Below are 19,604 nucleotides of genomic sequence, written 5' to 3'. Positions count from 1 at the left end.
AGAAAACGTTATATTTATAAATAGTAAACCTAACACGCGCGCGCGCTCTATATTCCAAAGTTAATCGACACGTACCTGTTTTGATCTTAAATGGCTAAGTTTTCCCTCGTGAATATTATCGTACGTACAATACAAGTATGTAGTTATAGCGTACTTGAGAAATGAATCCCCGATAGTCTCCAATCGTTCTAGATTAATGCCATCGTTTGCATTAGACATCGTTAAAGCTTGGAGAATTAAACTAGGACTTGGCCCCGGATGATTCTTTAATTCCGGCTGATAATCAAAACTAAAGAGATTGCCATTTAAATAATTAATCTCATCTAGCTTATTAATCTTCTTTGCTACTTGAGTAGATTTTGCAGGCTTCTTGTTTAATAATTCGTTGGTAAATTTCTTAACAACACTATCGATATAATCCTTATGTTTATAATCGGATTGCTCTTTATCAATTTGGCAACTCGATGAATTCTTTCTTTTAATCATAATTTCAGAATTACAAGATATGAAAGTACCATCCATCATTATATCACGCTCCCTTTTCTTAGCAAACTTATAATGCGCTTCCTTGTGTTTCGCGAGTAATAATTCTTCGTCCTTCTCCGCGTACATCCAGAAATTATTGTCAAAATTCTTCTCCGTCTCTAAAAGATCCAATATCTTTTTGTTGATCTCCTGTTTAGATATTTGCTTTTCATCCTCTACAGCTTCCGCGACATTTTCTCCCATGTAAGAAATCTTCAGTCCTCTACTTTCGTCTTCACTTTCGTCGGACGTATCGACAAATCCATCGCTATACACGTCGTCTGATTCATCGAAATCGGATTCGTATGTCGGTGAACCATATCGAATGTCATTCCAACCAAAATCTTGCGGCAAAACCGTCACATTTAGAGGAAACGACTTCAGATTATCCGCATCGTAATCTATACAATTTATTTCCACATTATTTGACCATGCCATGTCATTTGACCATGTACCAATCTCCAACTCGTCATCTTTCTGCTCATCAGCAATCTCATTTTCCATTTCAGCAGTATCGTTGGATTTCGATTCTTTTTGCTTCTCATTGCACGTTACGATCTGTTTATTATTTATATCTTGGCTAGATGTATTTTGGCACTTGTTAGAGGTCATATTATTATTCGACGGCGAATTGCCTTGTGCATTATCACTTTTCATCTGTTTCGCTTTTTCCGTTTCCTTTGATCTTTTCAATACTTCCGCCAAACTCCATCCAAAATCTAATGCCGGCCATTCAAAATCTAAAATATATATTCTTTAAGTATAATCATAAATACAATATTATTCTTACATTTAAACGGTAGTAAACTGTAAACACGTGTTGCTGATTCCATCGTAATATCTTTATAATATGTTTCTATCTTTTCTCGAAAATGATAAAGAACATCCTACGTGATATGCACCTGAATTCAGAACTTGTTGCCCCAAGTTTATCATTTGTGCAACTTGACATCGTATTTGATTAGCGAGCAACAAAGCGTTAATTCTATATAATATGCAAGGTAAGCAAACTGCTTGTCTCCACAGAGATGCTGGAAAAGGATGAATAGCGCACAATTCAGCAACTAGAATTTGCTTCTGCTCTAAATTTTCTCTCTTAGCGCGCTTTGTTTCTTCGCTACTTGTAGGCAAAGCAACACCTTTGCGATTTACATATCTAAAATAAATAAATTAAAATAAATCAAGTGTATATATATATATATATATATATATATATATATATATATATATATATATAGTTGCTTTACAGAAATACACACTTTACCTAGGAGTTAAAAAGTTTAATCTAGCTGATGTATGATCCACATCTAACAATGATTGTTCTAAATTTTGTATTTGTATACCATATTTCTTCAAGTAATATTCTTCAAAAGTGCTATAATCGTGTCCGGGAAAAGAAGATTTTGGGTTCAAGTTTGTGCATATTTCCGCTACATAGAAGTACTGAAGAAAAGACATATATATATATATATATATATATATATATATCATATATACACACATATATATATATATATATATATATATATATATATAATTAAATATGTCTAATAAAAGATTTACTAATACGTAACTTTTTGCATTTAAATATATATATATATATATATATACCTGTGGTTGGTCTTGACTTCTATACCATGGCATTATTACTGCATCATAATATTTGGAAGGATCAAATTTAAAATTTTTCCTGTCTTCTTCTGGAATTTTAATTGGTACCGCATTTCGATTCTGATAAATGCATTCTAAAAAATTCCAATCTACAGAAACATCTGATTCTTCATCTGTCGTAACTAAAATAAAAGTTGAATTGTACAAATATTGTGTGTATTTTTCTGAAATATTTTAAAAGAATCTCTAAATTGGAGAGAAAAGAAAGGGATAAATTTATAAAGATGCAAAATTATTAATGTTATATTTACATCATTGTAAGAAAGACTAAGGAAACAAATATTATTTTATAAAATAAAATTTGTTATTATATTTTCAAATATGTATTTGTATGAAAATTAATAACATAATACATTATTCGAATTTTTAACAATGTAACAATAAAATGTGGCAATGTATATATATATATATACAAATCTTGATAAGTATACACCTAGGAAAATATATGTGCACTTATCAATTTCGCAAAAAAATTATTTTCTCCGAAATCGACGCATTAACATCATCCGCGTTTCGCTCTTATTCGCCAAATTTATAGTTGCTTATTTGCAAAAATATTAAGAGCCTTATATTCACAGTAATAAATAATTAAACTTTTAATCATTCTTTTATATAATTTTTAAATGAAATCTAATATATAAGAGTATTTATATATGATATTAAACTTATTCACTGAACCAAATTTTCAAATTTTCTAGAAAATAGACTTATACTTACATATTTTTACTGGTACAATTACATACGAATTCTCTGAAGCATTTGGATCAAAGAGCATTAAATATTTCTGTAACCTCAAAACGTTTGTAAAGGTATAGTTAAGGAAAGTATCGACTCTTTTTATCTGAACTTCGTCCAAAATTATAGTCTGCTTACTAAGTTTTAATTGCACATGAACTTCACCCGATCTAGTGTAAATAGGAAATGGACACAACTACAAAGAAAAATAATTCATATGTACAACATCTTAAAAATATTCCTTAAAGAAATATTCCTTAAGGAAATATTTGGAATATAAAATATTTGGTATACAATTCGGCAAGAATTTAAAAATATTTTACCTTGGGTATCTCCTTTAATGTAAGTATGCCAAATCCAATAGCTGATTCTTCAGGTGGATAAATACGTCTGCCTCGTGTATTTTGTTCTTCGGGTAGAGGACAACTTAATATCATATTAATATGATATAAATAAGATGGTACTCCAACTATCGGCCTACAATCCGTTAATGCTTCAGCTGTCTAAAAAAAATTGTACAAATTAATGACCAACTATTTACCAAATAATAAGAACAAGAAATTTTGAAAAAAAAAAAAAAAATAAGTGGCACAACCTTTTTATAGTAATATTGTCTACGTTTTGTCGTCCCAGGTCTAGCTTCTGAAAAGTCAGTCCTGCTTTCATCTGGTAGAGCAGGTACTTCAGCATCTTCAGGCTTAGCTTTAAAATTTTCTTTTCCAATAGGTAATAAATTATCATCTATCTCGTTTTCTCGATGTAAATCGATACACATTTGCAAAGCAGCCATACGTCTAGCCATTGCTCTATTTGGCATTGGATATGACTAAAACATGATAAAAAAATATCATATAAGATAATATTATAAAAATTTTGATGCATATATGTGCGCGCGTGCGTGCGTGTATGTAGTAATAATATTTATGTTAATTAAACAAAAATAATCTAGAAACTGATTGAAAAAGTTAAAAAGACATCCAGTAATTTCATGATGTCCGTTTCATATAAACATGTGTACTTATATATATACTTACCGTAACTACATACTTCAACGGTGAATTTATAGGAAGTCGTAGAGAGCAGATATACATTGTTATATCGTGGACATTTACCGTTTCGATAGACCATTCTGGTGTTAATCTCGTAAAAGTATCGCTAGGTAACTTTGCACAGTATCTGTATAATTGAGAGGACTAATATTAGCGCATTAAAAAAGCTTGTTTTAAACAGTATTCTTCACGCAATGATTATATTAATTAATTGTCAATGACAAATAAAGCGTTACATTACCTATTAACCAATGAAATAGCAGAATTAAAAGTCACTTTTGGAGCATCATCCCCATTGAGTGGTTTGTAATGTGGTATCATCGCAGCATACATATCCGCCTCGTTTTCTTCGTTCTCGGTTGGCTCTTTATTAGAACATTTTAATAATAAAGTCTACAAAATAGATTGATGCTCTTCCATTACAATTTTCGACCGAGGTTGGCACAGATAATGAACCACATTAAAGGTTGATAATAAAACTGGTATGCACTAAAGTTTATGAATAAATTAAACAATATGTGCAGTACTATACGATTCGAAAAGATAAACCGAGTACGTAAAGTAAAATTTAATTAATTGAAAAAGTATCTTTACAATTACTAATATACATTACTTAAAGATAGATTATAAAATTGAGTTTTCGCAATTATACCTTTTCTATATATTGATATTGAGCTAATTGCCATATAAAATCTTTAGATGCTTCTTGTGGTACCAATAGTACGTGCAAAGCATCTATGGCTCTTGCTCTGCTCTTGCACTGCACATATGACTGATAATTCTTTGGAAAATCATATCTCATCACAAAATTACATTTTGGAATGTCAATACCTATAAAAAATAATGTAAACATATTGTGGCTAACAAGCTACGATAAATATAATGCGCGCGCGCGTGTGTGCGTGTGTGTGTGTTTGCGTGTGCATGTGTGTAAGTAAAAATAACTTTTAAGAATAATATAAGAGAAAAACATATATACATATATACAATATTTCCTACAAACATGGCTATATTTTGCAACCTACAAGGAAAAACTTAACCATATAAATTTTTTTTCTTTTTAGATCCTATGAATTTATCTTTAAAAAAGGATACCATCTTTTAAAGGAAAAATATTTAATACAAATAATATAATAAAAACGAGTTTTTGCAAACCTTCTTCTAAGATTGAAGTTGCAATCAATAAATTGCATTCGTGAATTCTAAATCGCTTTAAAACTTCTTCCTGCTTCCTATGCTCCATTTCTAAATCTCTCGAATAACTAACGTCGTCGTTATTTCTTTCGATTGTATAAAGAGGTGATAAAAAATGTAAGTCTTCGTCGTGTTTACATATTTCCTAGGAATTATTAATATTTAAATCCACAATTATTTTAAATGGTATTTTACAACTATTACGATAAGACTCATACTTACGCTTAACAAATAAAATAGAACTTTAGCTGTAAAGCTTTTATCCACAAAAATTACTCCACAAAGTAAATCAGGATCTGTACTACTACATGGATAACGTTGCAATTTGGATGTCTTTCTACAATTGTCATCGTTAAATCTCCAACTAGCTCCAAATCTTTTCAATTGTACTGTTTTCTCTTGAGTTCTTGAAAAAGAAACATTTCTATCGAGTCTTGTGGCACAATTCTTTGAGTTAATATCTAAAACAAGTAAATAATATATTTACTTTAAGATATACATTAAAACAGATTGTCGCATACTTTATAAATTAGAAAAGATTCTTCTTACCCACGCTTGTCTTTTTTTCTAAAGTATTAATCTCCTTAGCGTAAAAAGGAGTATAAATTTTCAAAATTTGTAACAGTCGGTGAACTTTAGGAGTACTATATTGATATATCCTTTCTTTCTCGGATAAATGTTGAAATTCATTATCGCAAAGGGCACTGTAAGATCCATAATTTTAATATTATATTCCATAATAAGTGAGAAAACAAACTACAAAATAAATACATATTAAGAGAAAAATGCATATATAGTAATGTGCATCTACAAAAATATTTTTTAAAAATACAAATATGACTGTGTAATTTGCAATTTGGAAAAACTCAACTTAAATATATGTCCATCAAAGCTAATTAGCAAAGGTAGCGATGACATAATTATTATCAATTCTTACCGAATTTTTATAAAAACAGACGCCATCATATTTAATAATAGATAATGCCTCTCATAAGGAGTTTTAATTTTCAATTTTTCCGTTAAAAATAGTAATGCCAGAGCAGCGCGATCTGCACACCATGGTCCAAGAGTTTCTAATATATGTAAAAAATCTTGCAACATCTCAAAGGGTCTTTGTATAGGATCAGGGATTTTCTGAATATCCTCATAAAACTCCTCGGTGTAAATCTCCATTGGATCATATCGATGATCGCGTAAAAATTCAATAGCATGTAGCACACAACTTTCAAGCATATTGTACAAGTCTTTCTTTTCTCCTTTGTCATACTCCACAATGTACTCTCTCGGTTTTGGGCTATAACTACAAATAATTCCCAGTTTTTAGGCTATAACTACAAATAATTCCTAGTTTTTCTCTATAATAAGAAAATGATTAAATTATTAAACTTACCGTATTATTGAAAGGATATCATTAGCAGTTTCTACATCACATTGAAAGGCAGCTTCCACTTTTTCTACTTCTAGGCCCAATCTTCCAGATTCTTGCGTCAAGTTAAATACAGGTACCGCCAATCCAACTATTCTAGGAACATTGTTGCACGATAGAAAAGTTTGAAGAACAAACTTTAGATTGCTATCTTCGATAGACTTATGGCACTCGTCCACTATGACTAGATTTATATGACATGATAAAAGTTTGCTTTCTGATATTAATTGTGCGTAAACTTTTGCTGTTCCAACTAATACCTGCGTATAAAATAAAATGTATCGTGAAAAAAAATACTTGTAGAGTAAATTTTATCTTAATTGATAATAAATAGTTAATAAATATGTATCTTCTCTTACGTGAGATCTTTCAAAACTTTCAGCAAATCCCTTAAATATATCAGAATTGCATGCTAATACTTTCAGATCTGTCAACTGTTTTATATAAGTTCCTATTATTGTACATTTATTTTCATCTTTATTTAATATATATATTGCCCGTTTTCCACCATCACTTATTGATCTATATAAATGAATAAATTTGAATGTATTTGGTAAATTTTATATTATATCCATGTAATATTTAATCTTGTATTTACTATATTTCATATTCAAAAAATAATATATAGAATATATATATAGAAAATAATATATGGACTTTCATACACTTCTATATAAAGATTTAAATTTTTACTAAAGATATATATGTGTTATGTGTATATGCGTATAATAGCACGAAAATTTTTTTGTTATTAAACTCAATACTTTTCACATAAATATCTTTATTAACAATTCTTAACAACAAATATAATTTATTTAAACATAAATATAAACACTACTTCTACCTTCTGTTATTAGTAGCAAATTCTTGAATTAATTTTATAGCAAGAAATGTTTGCTCAGAATTTTTTCCTAAACAGACAATTATGTTCTTTTCTTTTGCCGCATAAAGAAGCTCTACCTACAAATAATTATCAACAATAAATATCAAAAGACAATTTGTATAATTATTGTATAATATAGGATTTGTATATAATTTCTAATAATTTATGTATGATTTCCTTATCTCTCAAGCCTTATCTCTCTTGTCAAGGAAACTTACCTGATATTCTCTAGGAGTAAAGGATTTTGTATAAACTTGATCATTTAGTGGAAATGCCATGGAATCTGTTGTAACTCCTTTATTATTCTTACTCACAATAACAATTTTTCCTGCCAACTATCAATAATTGCTTATTATTCAGTAAAATAGTAAAAAAATTATTGAAAACACAATATTTGCAGTCAATTGTCTATTGGACAATTACACTGACAAGTTTGAAACCATTGAAACGTGAGCTTAAGTTAGGTTAGACTACTAAGTATTATGCGGCATTTGCAATAAAGGCCGATATTAAGCTTGGTCAAATATGCATAGACATAAAAGTATATAGACCGAGCGTTTGTCGGAATCCGGGATTGTCCTGATTGCGCACATGTTCGATCGAAGATCGAACACACCACACAAATCGACCGATGCCTACGGTAATCAGCATGGTTGACCAATCAAAAAAATCTCATTTTCATCTGGCCAATAAGCATTGTGTCCGATCGCTACTCACCGCCTTTATTTGTTTGCCTTTATTTGAGGAGTGGGGGTAGGTACTCACATAGATAAAGACAAATATATATATATTTTACTTTTATATTGCTTTTTCTCACAGAAATGTAAATCAGCGTGTTGCATTAAAAATTAGATTAAAATATTAAATTAAGGGAATACCGATGTACCAACCGAGTTCTAACCTAACAAAACAATATATTTACTTAATATAAAAGTTGCAATTTATATACATAAAATAAAATAGGTTAGGTTTCTCTCCTCTCAGAATTGCATGAAAGAATATTTGGGAACTTTTAGAAATGAGCTTAGAAGCCCAGAAAAAAAGTATTCCTTTAAAAACAAATGTTGTGCAGCGAAACATATATAATCAAAAGCCAAAATCAGAGCCAAACAGACGATGTAAAGATGAACAAATATATATATTTGCACCTTTAATTTTGTCGACTGGTGACTGACTTGATATTGTTTGTAATGTTTTAATATAATTATATTTACATTTTAATGTTTATATACACACCACTGAAAATGATTCTAAAACGAAAAATCAAAACGTCTGTAATTATATTTGTTTTTTAATTTGAATATACATATATATATATATATATGTATCACTCATCTGTATATCGGTTGTTTAGCTTTCATTTTGCCCTTTGATTGTTTCGTTTTAATTGAAAATGTGATTATTTTTCACCGCCGCTTCTCTTTTGTTCCTCTTTCGTTTTTATTAGCAAATGCTAGTTATATATATGTGTATGTATATATATATATATATATATATATATATATATATATAACTAGCATTTGCTAATAAAGATAACGAAAGAGGAACAAAAGAGAAGCGGCGGTGAAAAATAATCACATTTTCAATTAAAACGAAACAATAAAGGGCAAAATATATATATTTATTTATTTATAGGATATATTGGGTTGGCAAATAAGTTCGTTCGGTTTTTTGTTCGGCGCAAGTTCACTCCTCACTTATTTGCCAACCCAATAGTTCGGTGGTTCAACAATGGACAAACAATAAATAAAAAACTTATAGAATCACTGATTACAGATTCGCATTTTTTACTCTGTAATATTTATAAGCATCATCGATTCTTTTTTTTTTCCTTTTTTTTTACATGCAAAAAAGAATATAAATAAAACTTTAACTTCAAGTGAAATACGTGTTGGCTATACAGAACTTAATTTATAAAATTGCTTGACCCGAGCCGAATAATATATATATTACACATCCTAAAACATCAATAACAGCGATAAGAAAAAAAACAACAGGCCAGCTATGTGTCATATGTAAGATATATCCAGAAAAATATACACCGAGAAAACCTGAAAAACAACATAATACATTATTCATTAATAATGGAATTAGTTATATATCGCTTACACATACCGGGTATGGCGCCAACGGTATTCATTAGACCAAATACACTGCCGGAATGTTTTGGTGCAAGATCCGAAGGATTTACAGCAATAGCATTATTATGGAAGCCTGAAGCACCAATAATCAATGCAAGACACAGTACTGCACTTTGAAAGCTTTTCACTTTTGCTGCAAGGAGAAAAACAAAAAAGCAAATTGACTTGTGTAATTTTGCTTCTATCTTATCGATTATTAATAAAGCTCGCAGGTCTGTGTTCAAATACGAGTCTTATTATTATTCTTTTAAATTGTTGGTGTTTAAATATTAATAAAAAAAGCATTACAATTAAATAGAAAATATAAAAAAACCGTACACAAATATTAATGCATAAAAATTAAAATATATGAAGATAATTATACTCCCTTATTCTCGATTTTTCTTGACTCGACTAGTTATTCTCATGCTTTTGTAAATTGGGTTTTGTTCCTAGACTATTTTATTATTTCTGAGCCATATTGAAATTTAGCATTATTTCTATCATACAATTTTTCCTCTGTCCTTACTACTGTAATAATACATGTAGAAAAATGTGTTACAAATTGATTGGAAAACTGTAGATAAAATTTGTCCGATTTCTATTTGTCAAGATTAAGAGAGTTCAATTATACGTTTGATACTTAAGCGCTTTAGATTATTTATAATTTGTAACAAAATTCAAGACAGAATTTTATTATAATTTTACGTGACATATATTTGTACATCTTGATGTGTATTTTATACATGTGTGTACATTAAAATGTTGTCTGTACAAATGGTATCTTATATGATATTTAAAATTGGAATTCTATCTCGAATCTTTTTTTAAACTGGACTTTGATTATTAAATGTTAACTTACTCAAAAACAAAAGACTCGCAATTTCGGTGACAAAACAAATCGTTTGAATTGTTTTGCGCGTCAAAGTCACGGAATAACCGGCTTTAATTATCCTTTCCGATATAACTTTTCCCAAAAATGTACACGGTAACATCGATAACCATGGTATGACATTCACAATCCAAATCTATTAAATTAAATCACTTGGCAGTAATAAAAAGGTTACAATATTTAGCTACAAATTTTAACTATTTTTCCAGATCTTTACAAAATATTACACTGTACGATACTTTATATATTTGTAAAAAAAAATAAAATCTCAATTAAATAAATATCAATTGTTACAAAATATTTTTGCTTGTACTATGTGTGAAAAATTACTTTTTCAAAAATAGTACTAAATAAAAATTAAATAGCAGAATTACATACCTTAACTTCGGGAAATATATCATGAAAATATGTAGGCATCCATGAGAGTAATACAAAAAAACAATTATTTTGGCAAGCATGTCCAATAACACAGGACCTGAAAATCATGATTAATAATCACAAAACAAATAAAACAATCAATCTGAAATTGTTATTGTTGTACTTACAAAAACTTATAATATCACAGTCTTTTGTAATTAATTGAAAGATTCAGAATTAGACAAGCGACAAATTTCTTAAAAACAAATCAAGCATTTCAGCAATTAAACCAAAGCATACGTAAATTTGCAATATGGGATGAGTTTACATTACTTTAGGCCATAACTCTTTAGGAATTATACTCTCTCTCTCTCTCTCTCTCTCTCTCTCTCTCTCTCTCTCTCTCTCTCTCTCTCTCTCTCTCTCTCTCTCTCTCTCTCTCTCTCTCTCTCTCTCCCCCCTCTCTCCCCTCTTTCTCCCCCCTCCTCACTCTCTCTCTCTCATGACAGATTACCTATAAAAAAATTTGTCCTCGAATTGAAAAAAATTTATATATATATATATATATATATATATATAGTTTCTTGCATCATGATTACCAGAAAGGAGGCTCTGATAAAAGCTTGAACCAAGGCAAAGTGTAGCTAGTGTTTGACTTGGTAGAGATTGTTCTTTCCCTAAATGGCAGGATGTGGTAGCTTAACAAGGTTGTCCATGCTAAACTCATGCCCCCTAAATCAATAAATTAATAAATATTACAAATATATTCAACTTTTAAATCAAACAAGAATTTAACGCTTTAAGAATTAGAAAATTAACAATATAAATACAACAAACAACTCTCTATTAACCTATAACATTTTTCTCTATGACTAATTTAACATTAATCTTTTGCATTTTAACCCCCAAAAAAATTAATAATTATTAAGCAAAAATGAAAGATATTTCAGGAACACAGCGGAAAGAGACTTTAATTTTCCTTTTTTTTAAAATAACGCATGTGACCTTAATTTAACCGAGTTATGTGTTTTATTATCGCAGAAATATTAATTTTTTGGTACAATTTTTTTGTTAATTCTTAAGATTTAAGTAGTCTTCAAATCACATCAAATGCCTTAAAATTAACGTTTCATATCTAATAATTCTTGTTCCAAATTTCCTTGTCCCAAAATTTGATATATTGGAACAAACATTAGATTTGTTCTTTAACATTCTGCATTGTATATAAAATATATTATACCTAAGCTTCGAAAGACAGTCATCCAGTTATAATTCTCTAAAAGATAGGAGCCTAATGATCCAGTGAGTAATGTACCCAGAGCAGATCCTGCAGTTAACAAACTAAAAAAGGACGCGCGTTCAGCCTCGTGCAAGCGTTGACTAATCAAGCTAATCATGCTAGGAAAATGCATTCCTGTAAACGATAAGTATTGTTATCTTTAATTGCCTTTTAGTGTAGGAACATGATGTGAAAAAAAAGAACTACCTTGAAATGCTCCGTTTATTATTCTCACCACTGCAACGAGCAAAACGGAAGTCTGATCGTTAGAAAAATATTCTATAATTTCTGGCATAAAGAAAGTCGTCACCGACCAACCGAGAGCGGATATCCATAATACTTTCTGCCCACCGATTCTATCGCTAATATAACCACTAATCACTTGCGTTAATGTGTATCCCCAGAAAAAACTCGATAATATAATGCCAGATTCAGGCTTTGACCAATGCTTTTCCTTGCTGATGATTGGCATCAATAAAGGGATAGACGTACGTGTAGCATATACCAAACATGTGCCACACAATAATGACAGGAACCATTTCCGTTTCTCTTTCCTAAACAAAAAGAAATAACAGCTCTTATACTCCTACATATAGATAATAATTATAAACATCTTGATGTTCTATGTGACATGTAAATTTAGCAATTAATAAATATAAATTAAAATTTCTACTATACTATGCCGATTGCTGATTAATAATGTATATTGTATACTATCATATTGTATTACATATGTATGTGTGTCGTATATATACGTTTATTAAAAAAAAATAATAATAATGATAAGTTATAAAACTCATACAATTTAAACATTAAGCGTCTTCTAAGCAATTTTAGAAAATGTTTCTACAGTCATAATTCAAATCGATATATGTAATACGTAATACCTCGACAAATATCTATCTTTTTGGTTACCTGGACCACGACGATCCAGTTTTGTCATCCGGTGGTACACCCAACGAAATTTGTAATTGCATTATTTGCGAAGTCGCTAAGCTCATCAATGCGATCGTTTTAACTTCATGTTAACTTATTAAAATATTGGATTTCATTGACGATTTCATTGAAACATATCGTGACTCTCATGCGTATATTAAGTAATCGATTAGTGTGCCAGTCATGAAAACTTATTATTCTAAACATTATTAAAAACATTATTAAAAATTCTTTTTATTTATGTGAAACTTTAGTTTAAAAATTAAAAACTTTCAAAAATTAAGCTATTTAAGTTAGGTTAAGTATTGATTAACAGATATTCCCATCCTTTGACCATTAACCATAGTATCACACTTTTTTTTATAACTCTCACTACACAATAAAAACATATGTACTTTTCGTAAAATTAAAAATTTTATTGAAATCACAAAGAAAAATGATGTATAAATACTAAAATGTAAAAGGTAACTTTAACTGGTTCGACTGATTCGACCACAGACTTCTATATAGAAGAATAGAAGTCTGTGGATTCGACATTCGATCTGTGATAAAGTCACTAGATTATAAAGTACATACCGCAAACTATTTTCCCCATTCTCCGTTGGAGGAAAAATGGCGGCGGTTCTCTAACCTAATCTGATTCTAACAAGGTTCAGTGAACAACAGTTCTGCTTAAATTCTCGACTGTGATTGGTCGATTCGGTAATGACTTAAAGCTTATGGCTTAAGTTTTTTTGTGTGTTTTCGGCCTAATAGTTCTAATCAGAAATGGCAATACTATATGAAGCTTGGTGCAAAGCAATTATAGACTATGTTTCCATCGAGGGTTCAAATCGGGTCAGAATCGAGTCAGATTCGAGATCGGATACGGTAGAAACATTATTAAGGCTCTATAAAGGTGGAGTACTCTCGTTTAGGTTCTATAAGGGTGAGTACTCTCGTGTCCGCCATTTTCCCAATTAGATGAAAATAAACACGTTGATTGGCTACTGCGTCGGGGTAGCGTCGCGGCAGCCAATCAACGTGTTGTATTTTCATCCAGTTAGGCTGCGTTTCCACTGAGCGCGTCATGCCGCGCGTTACGATGTAAACCAATCAAAACGTTCCATTTTATTGGACTATTTTTGACGCGACTCTTTTAGAATGTTTTGATTGGTTTACCTTGTGACGCGCGGCATGACGCGATGCGTGACGAGCTCAGCGGAAACGCAGCCATAGAATAGAGCGCGGGAGCCAGCTAAAAGAGTATAAGGCGATTAGAAAGAGACAAAGTCAAGTGACTTGGCTGTCCTTGTCTGTTAGATTATGCGCATAGTCTGAGTCTAAGTCCGCTCTAAAATATCAAAAACTGCGCATTACGCATGCGCGAATAAACAATGATAGCCAATGTCACTTCAGGCGCGTTCCGATATTCACTGCCAGTACTGAAAATCTATAATTTACGTCACGTACACTATAGATTTTCAGTACTAGCAGTGAATATCGGAACGCGCCTTTGATTTTGTCTCTTTCTAATTGTCTGATATTTCTACTTAGGCCGGTTCTACAATAGCTGTCGTAATTTGAATGTCGTAAGAGTTGCCCAATTATTCTTCTCTAAAGTCAACTGTGATTGGTCAACTCTTCCGACATCCGACTTACGACAGCTATTGTAGACCTGGCCCCCATAAGGCCAGGTCTACAATAGATTAAAATTTGACCAATCAGGACAAAGAAATTTTTCTTGTAGAAAAATTTCTTTGTCCTGATTGGTCAAATTTTAATCTTTAATGCGAAGTCTGATACCTCTATAAGCCCGCATCAGACTACGCATTGAAGATTGACCCTTAGTAAAATCTAGTTATAAATCTAGTAACATCGAAGAAAAAAACCTTTGGCTTAGTAATTAATCGAGCGCAAAAACATCGAGTGATTTTTGCCCATCCCTAGTGGTTTCCATTGCCAATCAAGATGTGCATATTTTATACACATATGTATATATATATATATATATGTATAAAATATGCGCATATATATATATATTTATGCGTAACACGTAACGTATACGGTCGATAAATGCATGCATATGCGTGAAACAGAATGCAACTTGCGTGTACGATCAGAGAAATATTTATTAAAATAGCCGGATTTTAAAGATTGACATTCTAACCATCTAAGAAAGACATTTACTAATGGCAGAGGTAAAGTAAATCTATAACTCTACTGTCTGAAAAATTATCATTTTTCTCTTTGTATTAATCTCTACTTAATATTAAGCATCAATGATTTCGATTGTTATCTATTTTATTTTACTATTCATTTTTGCTATTGTCGATTTTAGACAGATGAGAAAAACTTATTTTATTTCAGGCAAAGAATGACAACACAATATATAATTCAATAATTATGTATTGTGAGTATATTCTAATGTTACATACTATGTTGAGTATACTTCTTACTCTTATATATTTCTTATAATGTTAAGAGATTGAAAAAGAATTAAGTATTAATAATGTATATTTTCAGATGAAGAATATGCCAGAAGGTGGCAAACAATTTTATATCATCCTATTGTTTGTATGTACATTCTCAAATTTAAAGAACAGTTTGTCCATAATCCTTTCCTGCAAGTGACCATCTTTGTTACGATAGCGTCGTTATTAACGCCCATTCTTCTGTTTGTCATATTTGGTATTATCAGTGCTGTATTTGCATTTATTGGTTTTATAATGATTCAAGGTGAGAAATAATATTTTTATTCTTTGTTGCAAGATCATTGCATTCTTGCAAGCATATTTTATATTTTCAGTAACAGTATTGGCTATTGGTGCGAGTATTTTAAGCTGCATACTTTTCTGTATTGTGAGTACTTTTATGATGATAGCATTATGCGTCTTCTTCTCTTTTCTTTTCATCTATTATATATTTTATTGTACAAATCATACATTTAATCTTTTAATCTGTGAGAAAACCTAATAAAGAAATTTAGAGTATAGTTACATTTTTACTGAGATTTAAAAAATAAATAAAAATTGAAAGAATGTCTTCACCATGCTAATTATGAATTTACTTCATAGATCTACCCTAATTGTATTCAAACACATACACATCTTCATTAATAATAGACTAATATATTCTTGTATGTTAAATAATAAACATAGTCTTATATAGTTTTATATATTAAAAGTATGTAATTCAAAAACATCTAAAAGTAGAAATATAATAGAATCAAATAAATATAGAGATTGATTAGCGCAACATGACTGTTTTCACCTGTGTCCAAGTTTAATATATATTTTTATAAAATAAATGCAATTTTTTTAATAAAAATTCCCTCCCATGCTTTGCAATAATAAATTCAGAGCAATAGCAAAAATAAACTTATCTATTGTTAGAACACATTAAATAAATTATCAATTACAAGAATGTGTTTTATAATTAATCAATTACATTGTTTATCAGTGTTGAACTAGATTGATATTATAAATTTGAAGAAAAAATACTTTACAAAATAAAATGTATACACGAAATTATGACTATATTAGTTACAAAATGTTTAAGAACTTATATTTCTAGCTTTGCTAGTAGACAAATATATTTCATACCATAGAGAATCTACTAATTTATCGTTAGCCTCTTGATTCTTATGACAAAAGTAATGAATATAATCATATTTATTCGAGACATCTGTGTCAAGAATTAAAGATTATGTTATTCAAAAATATGCCTGACCATAATTTAAATTTTTCTAATTTTATGTAGAAAAAGAGAAATTGCAGTATTTAATATACTTTGAAGTATGTTGTGCATATGCCATGTGTGTGTGTGTGTGTGTGTGTGTGTGTATATATATATATATAATGTATGTATAAGTAGATGTATGTCAGCTGTTTTTAATAAATTAGGTCATAAATATTGCAAAAGGATACAGCCTTTTATACTATGTTTTGTAGCTTCATAATCCCACTGAATCCTTGTTAAATCTTTGTATATTTTTAATTTTTTCCTATAAAACAAAACGATATAAAACAAGAGTATATCAAGGTATGGAATCATGATACTTACTTTCCTAGTTCTAAAACTTGCTGATCTTGTAAGTTTGGTTTAAATGATCTCAAGTTGTTTCGTTTTTCCTCCAACTGTCTAATTTCTTGCAAAAACTTGTTTCTTTCCGTTTCTAGTTTTCCCTATTAAAAAAAGCAGTTAGCAATAATAAAACATCAAAGAATATTGGATGAAAAAATGTAATGTTAGTTCTTAAGTTAATAATTAAATAAATATATAATTATACTTACTAAATAAGTATTATGTTTTGATAACTCATTATTTTTGTGCTCTAAATTTCGAGTTTCTGTACACAGTTTTTCTTCAAAAACAGCCAATTTTGATGTTAATGTTTTAATTTTAGATTTATCTTCTATAAAAATATAAAAATTATATAATCCTGTGTAACTTATTGGGAATCTATATAATTTGTAAAAAAATTTCGTTTATAATGTTATGTATCATGTAATATAAAAAAAAAAAAAAAAAAAAAAAAAGAAAATATTTAAAAAAATATGATATACAAAATATTTATCAGAATATACACACAAGTTATATAAGCTGTGTGACTTGATTTTATTACAAATAGATTTTGAAGTTTGTTACACAAATTCTATATCTTTTAAAGTGAATTTAAAACCAATAAGTAATATTTAATAAGTTACATATGATAACTTTTGTTATTTTTCTTTTCAAATTCATTATATTTTTTTTTTTTTTTAATTTAAATTAAACTATTTTACATATTTGCAAACAATAAAGTTTACCATTAATTTGTTGTTGGTCTTCATTTCTTTTAATTTCGTCATCATTTTCTGCCTCCAACAAACTTTTAAGTACTAACATATCTATTTTTACGTGCTTTGCTTTCAGCTGTATAATTTTTTCCGTCATAATTGGCCCGTCAAAACGCAAAATGTTTTTGTAAGTTTTTCGAGAGGACGTTAAAATTCAAACTATGTGAAAGTGAAACCACGGACTAAGGAATATCCTTAGTCCTTAGTCCGTGTGAAACTAAGGGCCGCAGCACATACTTTTCCATAACGCATAATGTATATACATAAGGAATTCGATTGGTTGAATTCCTTATGCATGTGTTTATAGACCAATCAGTTTCCTTATGTATGTGCATTATGCGTTATGTAAAAATGTGTGCGGCGGCCTTAAGAAATTAACCAATCACAGTTAAACGTGAAGAGATAAACAAATCTAATTGATTCTTTCGACTTACGAACCAATCATATTCATGATTCTTTTCTAAACTCAATTGTGATTGATTAATTTCTGAAGTCTTACGTCTTAAAGTCTCATTGTATCGTATAGGCCTTGTTTACACCGACATACTTTGATACGCGTACTAAATACTACTGGCCAATCATAGCCATTCCATTCTTTAGAAGACTGGCCATGATTGGCTAGTATAGTACTTAGTACGCGTAGGACGGTTCGGGTGATTCTACAATAGCTATCGTAAATCGGATGTCGGAAGAGTTGACCAATCACAGTTGACTTTAGAGAAGAATAATCGAATATGATTTGGGCAACTTTTACGACATCCGACTTACGACAGCTATGTCTTAGCTTAGTTTACACTGAGCACTTGATACCCGTACTAAGTACTATATTAGCCAATTATGGTCAGTCTTCTACAGAATGGAACGGCTATGATTGGCCAGTAGTATTTAGTACGCGTATCAAAGTATGTCGGTGTAAACAAGGCCATTGTGGAACCAGCCTAAGGTACTATTACATTTGTCGTACGACAAATTTTTCTAACGTGTGGATTGGCTCAGGATAGAAAATTTCTAGAGATTTGAGAACTTTTCTATCCTGCAGCTAATCAATATGCTTGAAAAATTGGTCATACGACAAATGTAATATCGGCCTTAGGGTGATTCCACAATAGCTGTCGTAAGTCGGATGCCGGAAGAATTGACCAATCATATTCGATTATTCTTCTCTAAAGTCAACTGTGATTGGTCAACTCTTCCGACATCCGACTTACGACAGCTATTGTGGAATCATCCTTACAGCTTAAGTTTTTTTATGTGCCCGGGCCTTTAAAGGCGAGATACGATGCTAGCAATATAAGCTTAGTTTACACCGAGCACTTGATATATGTATATATACATGTGTGTTAGCAATTGGCAACTGGACATTGACAACGCATTGTAAAACTCCCTTAATGGCTCCCGCAGACAGGACACGGTAACGCAATTAACAACTTTTCCACAAAAGCGAAAGATTGATTGGTTATCGCGTCACCTTTTGCCGTGCGGCAAACGTTATTACGTCCTGTCTGCAGAAGCCATCATGCACCTTTGCAAGTTTATTTGGATAGATCATAAAGGCCTATCCAGATGATTTGCATAATCGCACAAATGTAGAGAAATCGACCAATCATGTGTCTAATATAAAGAATGCCATATGGCCGTGCTCTTTATATTAGATGCGTGATTGGTTGATTTTCTAAACATATGTATTATGTATATACATATACATTATATGGTTATA

General features: G+C 30.2%; 3 protein-coding genes and 1 long non-coding RNA gene across 6 annotated transcripts in view; 1 reads left to right on the top strand and 3 right to left on the bottom strand.

Moving 5' to 3' along the window:
• Nucleotides 1-7,961, bottom strand: part of Dcr-1 (Endoribonuclease Dcr-1) — a 12,628-nt gene extending 4,667 nt beyond the window's left edge. For both annotated transcript variants that reach the window (XR_012047321.1, XM_072898910.1), the window contains exons 1-18: nt 7,702-7,961; nt 7,445-7,560; nt 6,960-7,122; nt 6,565-6,860; nt 6,112-6,474; nt 5,724-5,878; nt 5,397-5,635; nt 5,136-5,319; nt 4,633-4,811; nt 4,222-4,373; nt 3,966-4,107; nt 3,527-3,757; nt 3,255-3,434; nt 2,914-3,127; nt 2,137-2,318; nt 1,790-1,968; nt 1,428-1,681; nt 76-1,265 (exon numbers count right to left, since the gene is read on the bottom strand). Coding sequence is in view for 1 of the 2 variants with exons in the window: in XM_072898910.1 (XP_072755011.1) it covers nt 76-1,265; nt 1,428-1,681; nt 1,790-1,968; nt 2,137-2,318; nt 2,914-3,127; nt 3,255-3,434; nt 3,527-3,757; nt 3,966-4,107; nt 4,222-4,373; nt 4,633-4,811; nt 5,136-5,319; nt 5,397-5,635; nt 5,724-5,878; nt 6,112-6,474; nt 6,565-6,860; nt 6,960-7,122; nt 7,445-7,560; nt 7,702-7,761 (4,479 nt within the window). In the remaining variant the exon portion in view is untranslated. The remainder of the gene's footprint in view (nt 1-75; nt 1,266-1,427; nt 1,682-1,789; nt 1,969-2,136; nt 2,319-2,913; nt 3,128-3,254; nt 3,435-3,526; nt 3,758-3,965; nt 4,108-4,221; nt 4,374-4,632; nt 4,812-5,135; nt 5,320-5,396; nt 5,636-5,723; nt 5,879-6,111; nt 6,475-6,564; nt 6,861-6,959; nt 7,123-7,444; nt 7,561-7,701) is intronic.
• A 1,122-nt stretch (nt 7,962-9,083) lies between these two features.
• On the bottom strand, nt 9,084-13,580 carry Mfs18 (major facilitator superfamily transporter 18). Of its 2 annotated transcripts, XM_072899472.1 has the most exons (8): nt 13,047-13,579; nt 12,339-12,685; nt 12,093-12,266; nt 11,452-11,584; nt 10,874-10,970; nt 10,466-10,631; nt 9,599-9,757; nt 9,084-9,534 (listed from the first exon to the last, which is right to left on the bottom strand). In XM_072899472.1, exons 1-8 carry the CDS (start codon nt 13,130-13,132, stop codon nt 9,395-9,397), a joined length of 1,302 nt encoding a protein of 433 aa, XP_072755573.1. In that variant the 5' UTR covers nt 13,133-13,579; the 3' UTR covers nt 9,084-9,394. The 2 variants fall into 2 exon arrangements, with proteins under 2 accessions (XP_072755573.1, XP_072755574.1); XM_072899473.1 differs by lacking the exons at nt 9,084-9,534; nt 9,599-9,757 and adding an exon at nt 9,764-10,134 and having other exon boundaries at nt 13,047-13,580.
• A 1,371-nt stretch (nt 13,581-14,951) lies between these two features.
• On the top strand, nt 14,952-15,633 carry LOC140669697 (uncharacterized). Its single transcript, XR_012047381.1, has 3 exons — nt 14,952-15,247; nt 15,417-15,487; nt 15,573-15,633. It is a non-coding gene; the product is annotated as an uncharacterized lncRNA (long non-coding RNA).
• A 478-nt stretch (nt 15,634-16,111) lies between these two features.
• Nucleotides 16,112-18,117, bottom strand: LOC140669695 (uncharacterized). Its single transcript, XM_072899733.1, has 5 exons — nt 17,858-18,117; nt 17,342-17,463; nt 17,112-17,233; nt 16,976-17,052; nt 16,112-16,733 (listed from the first exon to the last, which is right to left on the bottom strand). Exons 1-5 carry the CDS (start codon nt 17,982-17,984, stop codon nt 16,603-16,605), a joined length of 579 nt encoding a protein of 192 aa, XP_072755834.1. The 5' UTR covers nt 17,985-18,117; the 3' UTR covers nt 16,112-16,602.
• Nucleotides 18,118-19,604: the final 1,487 nt, after the last annotated feature.

The sequence above is a fragment of the Anoplolepis gracilipes genome, chromosome 9, assembly GCF_047496725.1.
Source record: "Anoplolepis gracilipes chromosome 9, ASM4749672v1, whole genome shotgun sequence".
NCBI classification, from domain to species: Eukaryota; Metazoa; Arthropoda; class Insecta; order Hymenoptera; family Formicidae; genus Anoplolepis; species Anoplolepis gracilipes.
This window is presented reverse-complemented; position numbering and strand designations above follow the sequence as displayed.

What these genes read in the sequence shown, in the direction of transcription:
- LOC140669695 (XM_072899733.1), bottom strand. Translation starts at nt 17,984, where the DNA reads ATGACGGAAAAAATTATACAGCTGAAAGCAAAGCACGTAAAAATAGAT. An exon ending in CAAGTTTTAGAACTAGGAAA is followed by an intron (nt 17,053 to 17,111) that starts GTAAGTATCATG and finishes TTTGTTTTATAG; the next exon opens with GAAAAAATTAAAAATATACA. An exon ending in AAAACATAGTATAAAAGGCT is followed by an intron (nt 16,734 to 16,975) that starts GTATCCTTTTGC and finishes TTCTTGACACAG; the next exon opens with ATGTCTCGAATAAATATGAT.
- Mfs18 (XM_072899472.1), bottom strand. Translation starts at nt 13,132, where the DNA reads ATGAGCTTAGCGACTTCGCAAATAATGCAATTACAAATTTCGTTGGGT. An exon ending in ACTGGATCGTCGTGGTCCAG is followed by an intron (nt 12,686 to 13,046) that starts GTAACCAAAAAG and finishes CTTTTTGTTTAG; the next exon opens with GAAAGAGAAACGGAAATGGT. An exon ending in GACTGTCTTTCGAAGCTTAG is followed by an intron (nt 11,585 to 12,092) that starts GTATAATATATT and finishes TTATTGATTTAG; the next exon opens with GGGGCATGAGTTTAGCATGG.